We start from the raw sequence: 20,531 nt of genomic DNA on the forward strand, positions 1-20,531 counted from the left end.
TATATATTATTTAATTTTATTAATTAATATTTATTAGGTTCAAATCAAAGTCAAAGTTAGATCAAATAACTAAAAATCAAATCTAAATTTAAAAATCAATAAAAAATCAAAATAAATCAATTTAAATCGAATTGAACCGAAATGAAACGATTCAATTTAATTTTTATCCATTTCGATTCAATTCAATTTCTAAAATATATAATTCAATTTTCATAATTTAATTCAATTCAATTTGATTTAATTCAATTTAAACCAAATACTCACTCCTATCCACAAGGATATAAAAATTGAAAAACTAAATGCACGATTCTAAATGTAAACTTCTTAAGGATAATTTCAATGATTATTTTATTTCACTCACTTAATGTTAAAATAAAATCTCTTCATTTTAATTTTATTAATTTTCGGATTAAAAGACTTTCTATAAATAAAATTAAAATTAAAAAATTTTATTTTAATAAATTAAAATTAAAATAACCAGTGCAATTTACCATTGTAGACAATAATCCACTTTTATGCTTGGAATTTGTTACTTATTTACCCATTTTAAAGGAAATTGTTCTGAAATTATATATGAGAAATGGCTATATATCAATATATATGAACAAGGATTGTTATTTTCAAATATTCCATTCATCAAATTCATGACATTTCACACTTTGATTTTTTTGCCATTGCATTATTGCAATGCAAATGAAGCAGACGTCCATTCTTATAGAGCTACTACTCATCAGCAATAGAACTCCAAGAAGTAATGCAATCAAATACTTGGTCAATTGATTATTACTAATGAAATTCAAAGCGGATCAGTTGAACATTATTCATTTAAATTCTGTAGCATTACAGAGCTTCAACCACTGCTTTCCCCTTAATGCCTAACCAAGGTCATAAGATAATGGATGAAAAATCCAAGAGGTAGCATATGTGCAACCTTTACAGCAGACAAAACTAGATGTAAAATTACCATCATGCTACAGGAAAATATAAAAGAAATTGATAATGATTGTATAATGTGATTTTTCCCCTCCTAACTTTCATTAGGATAGATCATTACAAGAAGATAGGATTACAACGACTATGAAATGGAAAATAAAACTAGACTACAGAAATTTCTTTGAATCACAAAAAGACGTGTCATGTTGCCAAAAAGATAAAATTTACCCCAGAACACAAGCTCATGAAATGTTGGTGTGACAAAGGAAAACAAAATGAGAAAACAAATGTGAACTAGAAATCACTTACTTTGTCGTACAAGCGACCACATGACTTGAGATGCTACACGCTTCTTGCAAAATTGAAGCATACAGCAACATTAAGAGAGGCTTTTTCCCCTTTTTCATAATTTATTTCCAGGCGAGGTCATTAGTAGAATTAAAAAAAAAAGGCTATCGCTGCTTTAAGGAAGGAAGCAAGCACTCGTAGACACGCTCCATTCGTGATGTCACTACAAGCTTATACGTAGTTTGAAGGCCGGGTTTTCCCAGATCAATAATATCCTGCCTCAAACTGTTTGACATAACACAAGTCAGCTACAGGGAAAAAAAATGCATACGCCTTACTCCATAAAATTCAAATAACAAGTTAACCCGGTAGATTATTCTAACCTTTGCCATTCACCAGTTGACTTTGCATGCCTCTCAACAGCATGAAATAGGCGATCCAAACTGTATAACACCAATCCAAACATGCATTGCGACTCCTTTTCCTTAAAAAAAAAAAAAAAAAAGAAGATTTTTATGAACTTCCAGTTCCAATAATTTATTTATTACATATATTCTCTCCTCTTGTTCTACCTTCCTCCTCTCACCCCCCACCCCCCCCCCCCAAAAAAAAAAAAAAAACCCTTTATTTTTGTGTGAATGTGGTTTCAGGAGAGACATAGGATTTGGCAAGCAGTTAGTTACAATTTATACAGATACAGTGTCTTTTTAATTTTTCAATAGCAAATAGTCGCAATTGCTTCAAAAATATAGCTATCAAATCACATGGGGTTCTTGAACACTAGCCGCTGAGAATTTTTTTTTGCTTACGCACAGATGCAGGAAGAAAATCAGATCATGCACCACATACTTATAAATGTCAGTCAAATCAATTGAGATGATCACATTTGCACGTCAAGATGCATGGGCAAGCCACAAGAATCAGTCGGTAAAAGAAAAATTAAGGCCCTAGTGCTTTTGGCAGAGGTTGAGATAGAAAATGGATAGCCCTCAGCCCAAATCTTTCCAGAAGCAGAAGAAATAACTACAATTTGTACTGGAAAAGGTCATTAGGAGAAGGTCATTATACGTAAAAGTTGTATTATACGTAAGGATGATTATACACAAATGTGATTATCTAGTTTCTTACCAGTCCTTGGTCAACAAATGTTTGGTACTGCAAAATCCTTTTTTCAACTTCCACTAAGAGTAGCCTCCTTTGGCGCCGAGCAATTCTTCCCCTGCCTTCTGCTTTAGTGTCCTGATTTATGCAACCAATGTGATAGCAAAGAACAACAATTAAGCAATTTTCAAAATTTGGTGACTATAACAGAAAAACAAAAATTGATTAGGTTGAAATCTTTAGCACAATCAATTGATCTTTGATCTTAGTTACAGAAACAATCATATACATTGAGATGAGGTGTTACAGCACTGAAAATATTGATTTGTTACAAGTTAGTTAAACCCAAAATTTAACATACTCAACTCAACTCAACTCAACTAAACATTTATCTCAAAAATTTGGGGTCGGCTATATGGATTCACTTTCTCCACTCTAAACGATTTTGGGTTAAATCCTCAAAAATGTGTAATGCTTCTAGGTCATGTTGTACTACTCTCCTCCAACATGACTACTCTCCTCCAAGTCAATTTAGGTCTAACCCTTTTTTTCTTTCTATCCTCTAACCTAATGTGCTCTACTTGTCTAACTGGAGCCTCCGTTTCACATGACCAAACCACCTCAATCTCTCTTCTCTCAACTTATCTTCAATTGGCACCACTCCTACCTTTTCTCTAATACTCTTATTACGGACTTTATCTAATCTAGTATGGCCACTCATCCACCTTAACATTCTCAGTACGAACTTTCATTTTCACAAATCTTTACATAATAATAGTGCATTTGAATAATTTTATTGAAAGCAAAACATAAACAATCAAATTCTAAAAAATGTCTGATGAGGTGACATTTGGTTAGGGAATTTGAAATCCAAAGATTTAAGTTGAAATAAATTTGGACTTCTAATGGAGAATTCTTAAGTGAAAATCTTGGTCTCTTGTTCAACCATAAGAAAAGAGGAGAAATTTTTAAAAAAATAGGAAAAACAACAGGGAGTACACCTCCATGAGTATTTTAAACCTCATTCAAGCAATATAAATGAATAAGGGGGAAAAATATTTTACCAAATACCTCTATTTCAAACTTCTCCTGTCCAAACTATCTAAATGAAACTTCATTCTTGTAACATGAAATTTCCTAAGTTGCAATACATAAATTTACCATATTCACCTTTCTATGGAATATAATGTTTCTACAGCATTTTACAAGGTTTATGGAATTTTTGCTTTAGAAATTAAAATTAAATTCAATAAGAGTTTTTTTTTTTTACTGTGTACATAAAGTGAACACTATTTGTGAAATCAAGCAACCCAACCACAAAATAATGTCATAAAATAAGAGAAATTAAATGGATGATTCCATGAAAAGAGTCAGAAACTCAAGACAGTGTACACAAGCTAAACAGAAACTTCAGATATGTATTATCATTAGCCAGTATAGGGCACATAGTATAACATATAATTGAATTCAAGTGATAGCCCCGTGAAAAAATCATTACAATTTCCTTACCTGTTTGAACCATGCACGCACTAACATTAGCAGAATAATAGAGAGAAAAAATGCTGGCAAGGCAGCTAGAATAGCAAAGTTGATTTCATTTGCCTTGAGAATCTGATCCAGTTCAAGCATTGCCCTGTTCAAAGATTAAATGAGACAAACTAGAAGCTAAATGAGATTTGATCATCTTTCAAAGATACCAGTTCCTGAACTTACGTCTCAATGTCTAGTTTTAGCTTCTGAACCTGAAATGCAGAAAACCCATTATAATATGACAAGAATTACAAACAGAAATTTCATATTAAACTAGCCTGCAGCACCTGGATGAGCAAAGCGCGAGCAAGCTCCCCACTTAAAAGATTTTGAATAGGGTGCATAAGTTCTTTCTCATACCTAAATTTGACAAAAACCAAGGAAGTTACTATTCATTCAAGGAAAAAAAAAAATCAGCAAACATAAACCAGTAGTTCAAGGAACAAGGCATTACAAATAACAATAGCAAGGCATTAGTTTCAAGATACTTGAGAGTATCAAAAGTCTAAGTAATTTACTGCACTTCAAATCATTGAGAAATGAAGATCTGCGATTCATATACATTCAAATAGGGCCCACAGACTGGACCTTTGCAACCTTTCAGAACATATGCCAAGAATCAAGGCAGTTAAAATTGTTAAACATGTAATATGCTTTAGCATCTGATGAAAGCTAAGTAAACCAGAAATACATGCAACCTGCAGGCACACATAGATAAATTGTGTATGTATCCATACACTTGTATAAACATGCTATAATAAGATTTATCTCATCTTATGCAATGCCTTCAGCAATTTTAAAGAATTTAAAAGACTCTATCAACTTCTGCAATCAACCCATAATACCCAATCTCAGTTTTAGGACCTAGTGAAAATTCTCTCTATTCCCTGCCCAATCCCTAGTGCTGTTCTATATGCAACTTTCAGCATCTCATTGCCTCATTATTTGCAAATACAATCATAGGTAATTACCCATAAGATTTAAAAGGAAAACGACCTACCTTGCCATAACTATTTCAAGCATTTCCTGATCTGATGCATTCTCTGGAAACTTTTGTCCTTTTGTCTGCTCACTAAAAGCCAATAACATTCTGTGCCAAGCAAATAATCAGGTAGAGTTAAATGAAAGTTGAGCTCAACAAAGCCAAATTACTTTGTCAGAAAATTGAAGTTTAAATAGTCTTCATGGTGTGCATTTAATGGCAAAAATTTTCTACTATTTATGGCAGTTTCAGAGTTCCATAGACTCAAATTGTTACAAGCACAAGAAAAGTTCCTGAATGGCCCCAAATTTTTCTTATTCTTTAATAAATAAATAAATAAATAAAGGTCACAAAAGAGGTGCAACCTATGAGCAAAAGAAAAGGTAAACCAAGATTCGCATCAAGTGAAGTGAGTGAGAAAATTTTAATATCACCAAACCTTTCCAAGAATATAGTCCTAAACCAAGCAAAACGGAGCAAAAGTATCCATATGGACAATTCCAACTAAATTGCGATAGAAGCTGAGAATGCTAATGTAATAGCATAAATTCATACACAAATATATGATATTCTTTACAAATAAACCATCTCCTTCACCATTTACTATGGTGAATAACTTATGCATTCTTCAGCATTCCTTGGTCGTCCTTTGTCATAATTAAACATGCATCTAACTCAAAACTACATCTAAGGGAATGAATTTTGAGTGAGATTATATGCAAATAGTCTAAGGAGAAAAGGGGGACAAAAACATATTGACATTATATGATTCTGGTTAACCCATAAGGCATATATAGGGTACTTTTTAGAGGAAGGTAAGATGTAAATTTTTGCATAATGAGACATCACCATCCAATGCTATGAGAAAAAAGATAGAAAAATTGGAAAGAAAACTTTGACCTGTGCAAAGAATTTGCAGTCAGCTGCACTTCTTCTATCTCCATCACTCCTTTGTGTCTCTTCCTGAATGTATCAAAAAGTTCATCTCTAATAGACAAAAGCTGCCCATAAATCAAGTGAAACATGATTAAATCACTTGAAATTTTCACATAATCCCTTGATATAATACATATGAATATTATTTAGAGAGAGAGAGAGAGATAGAGAGATTTTGGCATTCAAAATAAATGATTTGCAAAACCAATAAACAAAGAGACTAATACTGACACAGAACCTAGCTCCCTGCACCTTAAATAATTTTAATCAACCAAAAAATGGGGCATATAACTACATCCTGCCTACAAAGAAAGAAAAATAACAAATTGCTAACTGGGACTTGGGTTTCATGGTATGGGGAAGTAGGTACACTTCATCAAATAATTCATGTGAATGTTCAGAGGAACCCAGAAGCTAATGGCAGGTCACCATGAATAAAGGGTCACTCTGCCATTCAAAAAATCCAGCATTTACCCATGATTTCAAGAAGCATATTACATGTACTTAATATAGTCCACTTAGGCAAACTGAAGTTTACAATAAAAGGAAACATAGAGCCAAGCTAAATATTTTGAGTTTATTAATGGATTAACAATATGATTCCATGGCAGAAATTTTTTCTTAAAAAAAAAAAATTATCAACCAATTACCATATTAAAACCACTAGAAGATGTGTTAAGATTGGGATTCACATTTCTAGAACCAAATATATATTAAGATTGGGACTGATCCTCAAGCAAACCAGTAGAAGATGTGTTAAGAATGGGATTCACATTTCTAGAACCAAATATATATTGAGATTGGTTCTGATCCTTAAGCAAGTAGGAACTCGATATCCCTATTAGCATTTACTTTACTTTTCCAACTAGTGAGTTGGCCTTTCAAAATTTCTACGACAGTAGAAGTAAGTCACAGGTCCTTTAAAATGCAAACTACACAAAAACAAGAGTTCATTGGTCAAAGCAACTTAATAATGAGAAAAGGAAGCTAGAGAATACTGGCTGCTCCACATGTTCATTAAAGAAGCTAACAGTTGAGTCCTTTGCATCACGAATCCAATTGTCAATATCAGGACTTCCCATCAAACGACTATGCCTCAGGAGCCACATAGAACAAACAGATAGACCAACTGCACCACATGTGTAAGGAATCCAGTACTGTGTTACTTTCTTTGGCTTTTGGTGTTTGGCCACCTAAGAAAATATTACTTATGCATTATATACCTCAAAAACTCAAATTTAAATCGCTAAGACAATCAATTACAAGATGTCAATATGAATTCAATCCACAAAATAAAAAGATTATATAAGTATTCTTACTATAATAGATAAGTAGGAGCCCAATTTCTGTATATTTTTATTAACCAAGTTGATGGCATCTGCAATTTCACATTCAGTCCACTGAGAGCCTTCTTGATTAACTTCTGGCAGTGTCTCAAACAGCAAAGGGAACGAATAGCTTCCATCAACAGAAGAATCAGCCTGCATAATCATTGCATATTGAATTAAAAATGTGAAAGCCTATATAACAATTAACAAGTGAATATCTAAAACATTTAGGATATCAGAATGAGCACAAGAATAAAATGCAAAAAGTGAAGGAAGGGGGGGGAGGGAGGAAGACTATCACGAGAAAGAAGAAAAGAAAAAAATTCATAATCATCTAATGTTTTTATAATTACCCTGCGAATTGCATGTAGATGGCCAATTGATGCCTCCAAATTTGAAAATAAACTATTAATAGTAACTAGCAATGATGGGAATGACTTTTCTGGATCCTTCACCAACTCTTCTCCACATCTGTCAACTTCCATGTAAACCTGTAAATACAAGCAGGAAGTCCATTCGCAATCAATTCTACATGTTTTTGAGAATATGCAGTGCTTATATGTGCATCATTAACATGTATAATGAATTATGCTGCTGGGTAGACTCAAATAGGCTAGAAATAAAAACTTCACAAAGTTTACCACAATTGAGGTAAACCTTCCTTGTTGCATAGAAAGAAAAGGAGCTAAGACAAACCAAGACAATGTAACAAATTTACTAAGAGAGAAAAGAAAGAAAAAGAGACAGACACCAAGTGCTAGTATACCGGCAAACTTTTTTAGTTGGATAACTGTATCCCTAGAAACTTAACATGCTAACAGATTTAAGCAGATGCACTTAAAAGCCCTCAGCAATTTAAATCAGCACCATCCCAAGGAATGCTATGGAACTCCTCTCTTCATAAGAACATTTGTGAACCACACCTCCTGTCTTTGACACTTGGATCTTAGGTAGTATTACTAACTCGGGAAAAATGATCAATTTAAAAATTACGACTTCTGTATGTATGTGTGTGTGTGAGCATGCACCACATAAATAGAGTCTACTATAGAGGAATATAGGTTCAACTTCAAATTGAGAAATGAGAACCAAATCAAGCTGTAAGAGTCAACATAAGTTCTCAAAAATCAGTTACAAATAGCACATACTTAGTAAACACATAAAATATGTTGAAAAATAAAATATTTTAACAAATATAGATTGACCAAGTGGCCAATTGAAAAGACGTGCTTTTGATGCAAGTGATATGGGACTAGTCACACCATGATTAATCCTTTTTAAACATCTATAGAATCTATAAAATAATTCCATGAAACAAATCAGTGAAATACATTATCATATTAACTTAATAAAAAATGATATTTATATCTGCTCATATTGCAATGTAGAGAAAGAGATAATATTCCTTTATCCAAGCATGACTTTCATACTATTACTCTCACAATTTCTCCTATCAAGTAAACCATCTGCGTCCACATCTATAATTCTAGTATTTCATCATCAACTCAAGTAAGCCTTTATTTCAAATAAGCCTTTATCTCAAGAATTTGGGGTCGGCTATATGGATTCTCTTTCTCCATTCTAAACGATTTTGGGTTAAGTCCTCGAAAATGTATAATGCTTCTAAGTCATGTTCTACTACTCTTCTCCAAGTCAGTTTAGGTTTATCCCTTCTTTTCTCTCTATTCTCTAACCTAATATGCTCTACTTGTCTAACTAGAGCCTCCGTATGTCTACGCTTCACATGATCAAACCACCTCAATCTCCCTTCTCTCAACTTATTCTCAATTGGCAACACTCTTACATTTTCTCTAATACTCTCATTACGGACTTTATCTAGTTTAGTATGACCACTTATCCACCTTAACATTTTCATCTCCGCAACTCTTATTTTAGACAAATACAACTCCTTTAATGCCCAATATTCACTACCATATAACATAGCCGGTCGTATGGCTATACGATAAAATTTTCTTTTTAACTTATTGAGAATTTTGCGATCACATAAAACTTCCGTGACACTTCTCCACTTCAACCATCCGACTTTAATCCTATGACTAACATCCTCCTCACATCCCCCATCTACTTGAAGGACTGAGCCGATATATTTAAAGTGATTACTTTGGGACAGTACCACTACATCCAAACTAACTCCTTCCCTATCACCAGTTTGGTCTTCACTGAACTTGCAATGAATGTATTCTGTTTTTGTTCTATTTAACTTAAAGCCCTTTGACTCTAGAGTACTTCCCCAAAACTCTAGCTTTTTATTGACTCCTTCTCACATCTCATCTATCAGAACTATATCATCCACAAACATCATGCACCAAGGGATACTATCTTGTATATGCTTTATCAATTCATCTAAAACTAATGTAAAAAGGTAAGGACTTACGGCTGAACTTTAGTGTAATCTAACTAAGATAGGAAAATCTCTTGTGTCCCCTCCCACTGTGCGCACAATAGTAGTTGCTCCTTCTTACATATCTTTCAACACTTGTATGTACCTAATAGATACCATCTTTTGTTCTAACACTCTCCATAAGATATCTCTTGGAACATTATCATAAGCCTTCTCCAAATCGAAAAAAACCATGTATAGATCTTTCTTCACATCTCTATATTTCTACATCAAGCTTCTAATGAGAAAGATCGTTTTTATAGTTGAACGACTAGGCATGAAGCCAAATTAATTGGGAGAGATAGAAGTGTCATGACGTAGTCGATGTTCCATAACTCTCTCTCATAACTTCATAGTATGGCTCATGAGTTTAATTCCTTTGTGGTTTGAGCAACTCTGTATGTCTCCCTTATTTTTAAAAAAAGGTACTAAAATGCTCCTCCTCCATTCATCAAGCATTTTCTTTGAGTTTAGAATCTTATTAAACAATTTAGTTAACCATGCCACTCTCATATCTCCCAAACACTTCCACACTTCAATTGGTATTCCATCGGATCCACAGGCTTTATCCACTTTCATTCTCTTAAGTGCTTACTTTACTTCTAAAAATCTAATCCTTCTAGCATAATTCACATTCTTTTCTATTGCTCTATAGTTTATATTCATTCTATTACCACTTTGACTATTGTTAAAGAGGTCATTAAAATAATTTCTCCATCTTTCTTTAATGTCCTCATCTTTCACCAACATTTTTACTTCTTTATCCTTAATGCACCTAACTTGATTGAGATCTTGACATTTCTTTTCTCTCCTCCTTGCTAATCTATAAATATTTTCCTCCCCTTCTTTAGTTACAAGTTTCTCATATAACTTTCTAGTATTTCATCATCACAATAGCAAAAAAAAAAAAAAAAAAAAAAAAAAGCCTATATTGCGTTCCAAAAACCAAAATAAAACAAAATCAAACTAGTTAGGAATCCTGATTTTGACTTATTATCAACTTTAGCAATTCCCGTCTCCTCTTCTTTAATGGAAACAATAAGAAGAAAAAGGAGACTATGAGAGGAAAAAGAAAAAGTGAAGGTACGCAAATAACTTTTTTTCTTTTAAATAAAGGTAAAGAAATAATTAGAGAAAGAAAATAGCGGAAGAGCAATTAAAGATTTGATTCAAGCAAGGGAACAATCTACCTAGTTCATTTCAAACTAATACTCAACTAAACTAAACTAAACTAAACTTTTATCCTAAAAATTTGGAGTCGACTATATGGATTCTCTTTCTCCACTCTAAATGATTTTGGATTAAATCCTCGAAAATATTTAATACTTCTAGGTCATGTTGTACTACTCTCCTCCAGGTCAGTTTAGGTCTACCCCTTCTTTTCTTTCTATCATCTAACTGCTCTACTTGTCTAACTGGAGCCTCCATATATCTACGCTTCACATGACCAAACTACCTCAATCTCCCTTCTCTCAACTTATCCTCAATTAACACCACTCCTAGATTTTCTCTAATACTCTCATTACGGACTTTATCTAATCTAGTATGGCTATTAATCCACCTTAACATTCTCATCTCCGCAACTCTTATCTTAGACACATACGACTCCTTCAGTGCCCAACACTCACTACCATATAACATTACCGGTCATATGGCTGTATGGTAAAATTTTCCTTTCAACTTATTGAAAATCTTGCGATCACATAAAACTTCCATGGCACGTCTTCACTTCAACCATCCAGCTTTAATCCTATGACTATCATCCTCCTCACATCCCCCATCTATTTGAAAGACTGAGCTGAGATATTTAAAGTGATTATTTTAGGACAATACCACTCCATCCAAACTAACTCCTTCCCTATCACCATTTCGGCCTTCACTGAACTTGCAATGCATGTATTCTGTTTTCGTTCTACTTAACTTAAAGCCCTTTGACTCTAGAGTACTTCTTCAAAGCTCATGCTTTCTATTGACTCCTCGCGTCTCACCTATCAGAACTATATCATCCGCAAACACCATGCACCAAGGAATACTCTCTTGTATGTGTTTCGTCAATTCATCTAAAACTAATGTAAAAAGGCAAGGGCTTACGACTGGACTTTAGTGTAATCCAACTGAAATAGAAAAATCTCGTGTCCCCTCCCACTGTACGCACAATAGTAGTTGCTCCTTCATACATATCTTTCAACACTTGTATGTACCTAATAGATACCCTCTTTTGTTCTAACACTCTCCATAAGACATCTCTTGAAACACTATCATAAGCCTTCTCCAAATCGATAAAAACCATGTGTGCTCCATATTTCTCCATCAAGCTTCTAATGAGAAAGATCGCTTTCATAGTTAAACAACCGGGCATGAAGCCAAATTGATTGGGAGAGATAGAAGTGTCATGACGTAGTCGATGTTCCACAACTCTCTCCCACAGCTTCATAGTATGACTCATGAGTTTAATTCCTCTATAATTTGAACAACTCTCTATGTCTCCCTTATTTTTAAAAATACGTACTAAAATATTCCTTCATTCATCAGGTATTTTCTTTGAGTTTAGAATTTTATTAAACAATTTAGTTAACCATGTCACTACTATATCTCCCAAACACTTCCACACTTTAATTGGTATTCCATCGGGTCCACAGGGTTTAACCACTTTCATTCTCTTAAATGCTTCCTTTACTTCTAAAGATCTAATATTTCTAGTATAATTCATATTCTTTTCTATTGCTCTGTATTCTATATTCACGCTATTACCTTTTTGACTATTATTAAAAAGATCATCAAAATAATTTCTCCATCTTTCTTTAATGTCCTCATCTTTCACAAACTCATTTCAAACAAATACAACTACAAAATTAATTTGATTCAAGATTTTAATGGTAGATTAATCTATAATTCTTATTCCATTCAATTTCATTTTCATATGCTTGATTGGAATTGAATGACATCAAATAGAATCTAATTACACGATTTGATAACAAGAATAACCACATTAGACTGAGAAAAGCTTAAAAAGAATTAAAATTCAATATTAAAACAAGACATGCTCCAGTCAATAATTAAAATAATATTATCCAACAATCTAAAAAAAAAAACCCCTATATCTTTTAAAAAATACAGAATTATTACTCAAGTCATAACTTTCTCAAAAAAAAAAAAAAATCTAACCCTATGAGGTCAAGGACTCAAAAAGCTTCTAGTCATATACTTGACAAAGTGTTAGTCCTAAACTCACTGGGATGGCTACACGAATTTTTTTCCCCTTGGTTCAGCTACATTGGCTTTTTCTGGTGATAGACTGGAAAGAAGATTCCAGCACAACTGAACTATAGGGATTGATCATTAGTTATATAAAAAAGATGGCTGAAGTTCTATAAATATATTGTCAATCAAGTAGCTAACGCCTAGCACAGTTTATATAGGTTTGTTTGACGTGAGCATGTTAATAAGCATATAATTTTGACTCATGCCTCACATTTTTATGCTTCCTAAAGACCGTATCTCACCATCCATGGCGGGGAATAATCAATCAGTCAACATTGAACAGTTTCACACGGGGATGTACCGTGCATCTATTCTACTGAAACACACTGGAGGCCTCCAATCCCACTGGATGCCAGCATATGATTAATGATGATCAAGGAAAGTATACGCACATAGACAAATCAAAGAAGGGAGAAAATCAATATAAGCACATGGACAAATCAAAGAAAGGGAAATGAATAGATTAAGATTGTTGATGAAGAGGAAGTACAAACGCTAGCAAAAATCGAAACAAGTGAACAAACATTATCAACACTGAAATACACAAATGAAACGAGACAGAGAACAAGATGGAGCAAACCTCAGCCAAGAATGTAGCAAGCACACGTCTTAATGTCGTTAAAACATCCAGCCTCTCAGATATATAAGCAGATGCAGATTGGCAAAGATGGTGCACTGAAGGACCATCAGCAATGCATTCTTGCACCAACTGAACTGTTCCATAAATGAAAGCTCGAGGCCCTCTCTCGAAAATCATGAAGCATAATTTTCGAGAATTAGAACTCTGAAATTTAATGGAAAAACCCAACAAGAAATTATTCACATGAAACATAAATAAGAATGCACATATACACTAAACTATGTTCACCTCTGCTCTAGATTGCCAAAATCGCAAATTCTTTTCTACATTATGCAAATTTACTAAGATGTGGCCCATTATATCCTCCAATACTTCATATACCACAGAAGCCTCTTTCACGACCCTGAATAAACAGAGAGAGAGACCGAAAAAACAATTTGATCTTGTATCAAATTTTTGATTAAAACACAGAAGATTAAGTGTTATATATATATATATATATATATATATATATATATATATAAGAAGAGGTCATACAGAGAAGATTCAGGAGAGTAGGATGGCAAGGGGAGAGGGAGGCAAGGCCTTCGTCTGCGAGAAGAGGCGCGAGCTGTTTGGCGGGAGAAATTGAAGATTTTCCCGATAACATTGGAGTTGGACGAGGGAAGGAAAGTGAAGAATCGGTTCCATAGATAGTGGGAGTAGAATGAGACTAGGGTTTTGACCCCTTGGGGTTCGTCTTGAGAAGGACGATCCTCCATGGATACTCTGCGTTTCTTCTGGGTCTGTCAGTCGGTTTATGAGTTTTCAACTGATGTGATGTGGCCTCCAAGTTAAACATTGAGGCTTGAGCACAATGATATGCAAATCCGAAAGTTACCCCTTCTTGTTTTTAAATTACGATCATGCAACTCCTTTTTTTATTATTTTTGTTTTTACATTTATAGCATATTTGATATATATATATATATATATATATATATATATATATATATATATGATTAAATGGATTTGAGGTCCTATGTCTGGCATACTTCCATTCCATGAATCACTTTCTTCTTCCATTTTCCTGAATGCAATCCTCCGAGTCCACCACAGGAGCTTTGCCATATTTAGGACATGTTTGACATTATCGTTATAATACAAATGGCAAAATGTTATCAACAGCTATTTATAAAAGCTTCAAATGCATACTTTAAAAAAAAAATGTGAAATATAGTCTATTACCAAAGAGAATTTCCTTTCAAGCTTTTGTCTAAAACTGACAACTAGCAACAACAATGGCAAACAAACATTGTTTGCTTAAAATATAAGCTTGGCGATAGAATGAAGGTCCTCTTGAAGCATGCTGCATTAAGGCACATCCCCTACAGTAAGGAAGAAAAACTTCCACAATTTTGATAATTCAATTCATAACCCAGTTTTCACCTATTTCCACAATGTAACTCATGTGGTTTGAACAAAATTCAAAAAACCACCTGCTTACATTTTCAATATGAAAAATTTGATATTTCAATTGCAGTTTTGAGCTTCTGGAGAAACAAATATCTGTAGGGCCTTCATGAATTCTCTCTAACAATAGTTAACATGATGGATTTTGAGCTATATGAAAATTAGCACAGCCAAAATTAATAGTTAACGTCAATTTGGTCAATCAAGCATTGAGAATATATGAAAAAATTGTTTGGGTCTATGGAATTCCGGGTAGAATACTTATTCTCTTACTTTGGTTTGGATTTTGAATAAGGCATAATAAATACATAATCACAACTTTGGTTCATATCTTAAATATGGAATAGTTACTCCATTTTACAGCTCTTCTGCAAATTTTTAGAATATACATATATCCCATTTATATGAAAAGTAGTCATTCCATGGACACAAAACAACAATTCTATTCCACTAACCAAAGAGGCAAAGAGAGCCTTTTAGTGTAGCTGCATCAGCTGAAATATCTTACCTTATTTTCATGTAACTGACATCAGTTTAGATGTACTTAATATTTGTATGAATGAATTATATGCATCAGAACCTCAAGGCAACATATAATAACTCTTTCACTTCAATATGATCAAACATACATCAGAAATCATCAAATAAATCTCAGCATCTTAAGCCACATTAATCTTCAAAAATACCAATACAGAAGCAGCCAAAGCAGTCCCTACAAGTGTGCACATCATATTCTGTTCTAGAGATGTAGCATAAAGCAGTGTCTCACCAAACATTGCAGTTTAGATCTAATGATTATTAAGCTTGTTCTCATATGAGGCCAAGCTTATATTAGATACACCCCAGAGTAAAAGCTCATCTAAACCATGACAGATATCCAAGAAGTTTAGACAGCTGGAATTTACAGGTGGTTTCTTTCTTTCCTTCTTCCTTCTTTTCCCCAAAGTTATATAATAAACATAAGTTAGATACTTTTCATTCTAATTGAAATGTGTAAATCCAGTGTATCATATAAGCAAATATTAATCAATGAATTTTATATTTACAGACATAGTTGCCTCCACCACCTGTCCTAGAGTAAATAAAATAAAACAATGGATTGCAAGGGAAAGATATTAGGAAGAGAAACTGCAAAAAAATTAATTGCAATAAGAATTTAATTTACAATTAGATATCTTTTGAGTTAATAGTGATAGAAAAACTTGAAGCTTCATTAGCATCGTGAAGCATTAAAAAAGTGCACAAAATTACAGGCAAAGAGGCAAAGGTTAATCAACTAAAACTTGTTCCATTTTGAAGCTGAGGGAATAGCTGTCCCCTTCATCATGGATGACGATTGGTTAACTATAGCACAAATTTTGATTGACGAATGAGTAAACATGCCAATAACAACTCACTACCCCCTATTCAACACACATTTGAACAAAATTAAATTTACTAAATGCATCCACCAAAACTAGGTCTTATGCACCAAAAGAACCTACACCGAGAAGAAATTTATGAAAGAGATAGTAGCATGTCAGATGGAGATTTTAAGTAACAATGAGGCAAGTTTTATATTGAATAAATTGTCATTCCAGCTGCAGCTAACATACATAAGTATGATCACTAACCTGCCACGAAAACTATTTTTTCTAGTAAATTCAGAATTTCACCTTGATGCCTAGTGCCATAAATTGAGGAAACTTTCCTCATAAATCATATAATATATAAATTTGATGCTGAGAAACTAAAAAATCCCTTCCCTCTCAAAATAATGACCACCACTCATTTCCCCAATTTAATCAGGAATCATTAGAAATTTTAAACTAATTCCTAAATATATCAATCCAACAAAACCACTTCCATCTCCATCAACATCCGGAGAACTACATATGCTTATTCTTTATGGTCACCCCAAGTTCCCCTGCAACAATGACTGTAGTTGCCATATCAAGAAACATGCCATGCTCAACAACGCCTGCCAGCCTCAAAATTGCATCACTTGCAGCTTTCAAGTCCCCAATATCTCTCTTGAAGTACAAATCCACAATATAATTCCCATTATCAGTAACAAAAGGCTCCCCAGCATTCTCCTTGCCGTTAGAACCCTTGGTCCTCAGCTTGGCCGCACATCCTGCGTACCCAAACAACTCTTGCAACTTCTTGGCAGTGAATTTCCAACAAAATGGCACAATTTCAACAGGCATAGCTAATCCGCTACCCCCAATATATTTCACCATTTTGGACTCATCAACAATTACAACGAACTTCTTGCAAGCACCCTCTATCATTTTCTCCCTCAACAAAGACCCACCTCGGCCTTTCACTAAATTGAGATTGGGATCAACCTCATCGGCCCCATCAATTGCGAGATCGATAATCGGATAGGAGTCAAGGTCTGATAAGGGGATTCCCAAAGAAAGAGCTTGTTCATGGGTCTTTTTTGAGGTGGGTATGCCGATAATATTCTTGAGCTTGCCTTGGCGCAAAAGCTCACCAATTCGGTCCACAGCATGCTTGGCTGTCGAGCCAGTGCCGAGGCCGATAACCATGCCGGATTCAACATACTCAACGGCTTTATAGGCAGCGATTTTCTTAAGCTCATCTTGGGTAAGTATTACTGGGGATGGAGACAGAGGGGACAAGCCTGTCTCCATGGATTCTGAGGCAACAAAACTGAAATGAGGATAAGGAATGGCCATTTCTTAAATATGGGAACCCCCCAAAAAAAAGGAACAAATGGGTTAATTCAGTTGAAAAGAATATGGTTAATGAAAATCTAAACCAGAATCATTTGCAAGGCCGAGAAAATCTAGATGAAAAAGGAAAAGGATTTGAAAGAAAGGTGACGAAGAAGGAAACCCACATGATAAAATCAGGGTTGAAGAGAATGGAGGCTAGAGGGAGGGGCGGAGTTGGGATCATGGAAGAGAGTATATATAGAGGAGGAGGAAGAAGGGTTGAAGGCGCGTTTAGTGAGAGATTCCTGGAAGGAAGGAAATCTCATCTTGACTGTCCAGGAGCTTTTAATATTTAATATTATTATATGAATTTAATAAAAATTATTGGCCATGTATAAAAATATAAGTTAATATTAAATTTTTTCTTTTAATATTTTCAGTAATGAAATCTAACTTATTCAATTCAATTTAATTATTATCAAAATTTTAAATAATTATTATTTAAAATGTTAAATTAGCATTTAAATGAACAAAAGAAATGAAGTTGAAATGTAGATTTTTAAGCCACTAAATTTTAATATTTTGACTCGACTCATTAACCAAGTTCAACTCAATTAAAAATTTCAAATTTAAAAATCTATAATTCAAATAAAATAATGTACAAGTAGGTGATTCATTTACACGCTTGTTGCCGCTAAGGGTAGTAATTATTTTTTTTTTTTTGAAAACAAGGGTAATAACTATCTTCTTTTATATTTGTTTTTTTTTTCCAGAGTATAAATTGATTTTAGCTTTTTTTTTTCAATAGAATTTAACTAATTAGATAGAAGCATGAATCATGACTAGTAATTGGATTATGTCACAGCTGTTCTTTAAATAAATCAAATAGAAACCCATAAATTTATTTTCCTTTAGAAATTATAATTTTGTAAAAATTTAATTTAATTAATTATTTTTTATTAAATTTTATATTTAAAATGAAGAAATTTAATTATTTTAATTTTAAAATTATTTTAAAAAATAAAAATTTTAAAATAATTATGTGAGAATTTTTTAAATTTTTTGTATAAATAATTTATTCTAAAAAAAATCATCATAAAATAGCCATGAATTTTGCTTACCGCATCAAATGAATGGTGAGAGGCAGTAGATAACACCAATTATTTATATTGCTATTGGAGGATGGTGAAGATAACATTTGTTTAGTAGGGGAAGTGGGGAATGGAAATTCGATATTAAAACTACCAGTTGAGTGATATGCTTTCAAATTATTTCTATAATTTAAAATGATATTTTAGAACTAAATTTACATAATAATAATGATGTAATATCTTGAGTTTTTAAATAATTATTTTATGTGAGAATTAACTAGTTTACAAGGTTCAGAAGGGGCATTATGTAGTTATTGTGTTGTGAGCCTGAGACTTTTTAGATTGAGAAGTGTTAGTTTAAGTTATTTTGCAAGTTGGGCAGATCCTAAGTACAGAAAAAATTTTGCTAAATTTCCGACATAAACCTAGGGTGTCTTAGGCTCTTTAATTATTTGTTTTGAGTTAATATTGATAAATTTCTTGAATATAATTATTTAAGGGATCCAAGTCAAACTTCCTCATCTTCTCAGTCATCCCAGTGATATTTAGCTAATCTGTGAGTAGATATTGATTTTATTTATAATTTTAATATTATTATATATTCAAGGCATGCTCATGCATTCACTTATAAATATATTTATGTAGTTAAATACTAGGCATTCCTTGTATTGCATTTTTATTTTATGAAACTATTGTGGATGTCACCTTAATGTAATTTGAAGCTAAGTGTGTGTATCGGCGTGCATGTGGTATGATATTAGATATAGGTAGGACGGGTAGAACGGTTGGAGCTTGACTCGCTAAAACCAGATCCTTTTTGTGGATAAATCATGATGAATACGGCTTTGAGTTGATCTCGCTGACCCCCGCATTTGGATTATTAAGAGAAAGTCCGACTCGAGTTGATCTTGCTGGCAGAGGTTCGAATTAAGAGAGTTGTATAAGAGATCAACTCCCATATATATATGATATGATTGATGTGACATACAGGTGTGTGAGTGCTCCAAATTATCTTTTATGCGAATATTGTTTCACTTGTTTGGTAATATGTGTGTAAGTTGCATTTCATATATAGAAATGTACTAGGATTAGATAGTTACAGAAATTGTATTTAAAAATCAATACCTTACTCTATGAGTCAAACATTCACTCCTGTTCAACTATTTTTCCTCAGGTAATAGGAGAGCTCTTTGTATTTAACCTGCTTTCTTCCTTGCAAGTTTACTAGAGGTAGATTTATTATGTTCTTATTTCCTTGTTTATATTTTAGAAACTCTGCATGTACCATTGGTGTATTAAACTTTCTGAGACTGTAATAACTTATTCTGTTGGATGTTGTAAAGGTTATTATGTGGTTGTGCTTGGATGAGGGAGCTGAGCTCCCATTGGATGATATGTATTTCTTTGAAGATTGTGAAGATAAACTGAGCTTCCCAAATTGAGATATATTGTGATTATAGGTCGAGTGAGCTATTGCTCCGTTGGGTAGTCCAATTTATGGCTGGACTCTGTCCGTTTAAAGTGGTCTATAATTATGGGCCTTATAGTTGGACTAGAAATAGTTAAGCTTACTACAGGTTTTGGGAGTCTTATGCTAACCCAAATCCTAGTGCCAGTCCGACCCAGAATTTGAATCGTGACAAAGTTGGTATCAGAGCTTAGGCTCTAGATTCATGGGAAAATGTATATCTAGAGTTATCACATGCGAAGTATAGGATCTTATTTCATCCACTTCTGTAATTCCTTGTTTCTAGACTTTGCGTTATTCCTTGGGTAGTATAAGAGTGCTTTAGTTTAGTATCTTGATTTTTGTAGAGTACATGGTGATGTAAACTAGGGCTAGCAAACGTGTTGAGGTCTATCATGGGAATACGTACTCTAAGAAGTTTTGTGTTTTTGTCTGTATGGGGCTAGGTGGCATGCCTATCTAGCACAAGGCATGAGTACAAAAAGGTGAGTTATGGCAATATAGTTGCCCTAGATAG

General features: G+C 33.5%; 2 protein-coding genes across 2 annotated transcripts; both read right to left on the minus strand.

Moving 5' to 3' along the window:
- Positions 1–972: 972 nt before the first annotated feature.
- LOC110639255 (protein DGS1, mitochondrial) lies at positions 973–14,230 on the minus strand. Its single transcript, XM_021790123.2, has 14 exons — positions 13,878–14,230; positions 13,629–13,743; positions 13,341–13,544; positions 7,452–7,589; positions 7,090–7,251; positions 6,769–6,963; positions 5,735–5,835; positions 4,853–4,942; positions 4,140–4,212; positions 4,036–4,064; positions 3,832–3,955; positions 2,350–2,460; positions 1,605–1,705; positions 973–1,506 (listed from the first exon to the last, which is right to left on the minus strand). Exons 1-14 carry the CDS (start codon positions 14,099–14,101, stop codon positions 1,386–1,388), a joined length of 1,788 nt encoding a protein of 595 aa, XP_021645815.2. The 5' UTR covers positions 14,102–14,230; the 3' UTR covers positions 973–1,385.
- Positions 14,231–16,322: 2,092 nt separating this feature from the next.
- Positions 16,323–17,775, minus strand: LOC110639258 (probable ribose-5-phosphate isomerase 2). The gene has a single exon (XM_021790130.2). The coding sequence runs from the start codon at positions 17,474–17,476 to the stop codon at positions 16,661–16,663; it is 816 nt and encodes a 271-aa protein (XP_021645822.1). The 5' UTR covers positions 17,477–17,775; the 3' UTR covers positions 16,323–16,660.
- Between the last annotated feature and the right edge of the window lie 2,756 nt (positions 17,776–20,531).

The sequence above is a fragment of the Hevea brasiliensis genome, chromosome 16 (genome assembly GCF_030052815.1).
Source record: "Hevea brasiliensis isolate MT/VB/25A 57/8 chromosome 16, ASM3005281v1, whole genome shotgun sequence".
Lineage (NCBI taxonomy): Eukaryota > Viridiplantae > Streptophyta > Magnoliopsida > Malpighiales > Euphorbiaceae > Hevea > Hevea brasiliensis.

Excerpts from the sequence above, each read along its gene's own strand:
- LOC110639258 (XM_021790130.2), bottom strand. The coding sequence starts at position 17,476 with ATGGCCATTCCTTATCCTCATTTCAGTTTTGTTGCCTCAGAATCCATG.
- LOC110639255 (XM_021790123.2), bottom strand. The coding sequence starts at position 14,101 with ATGGAGGATCGTCCTTCTCAAGACGAACCCCAAGGGGTCAAAACCCTA. Across the intron at positions 13,545-13,628 it reads TTTGGCAATCTAGAGCAGAG|AGTTCTAATTCTCGAAAATT; the intron begins GTGAACATAGTT and ends ATTAAATTTCAG. Across the intron at positions 7,252-7,451 it reads ATCTACATGCAATTCGCAGG|GCTGATTCTTCTGTTGATGG; the intron begins GTAATTATAAAA and ends ATGATTATGCAG.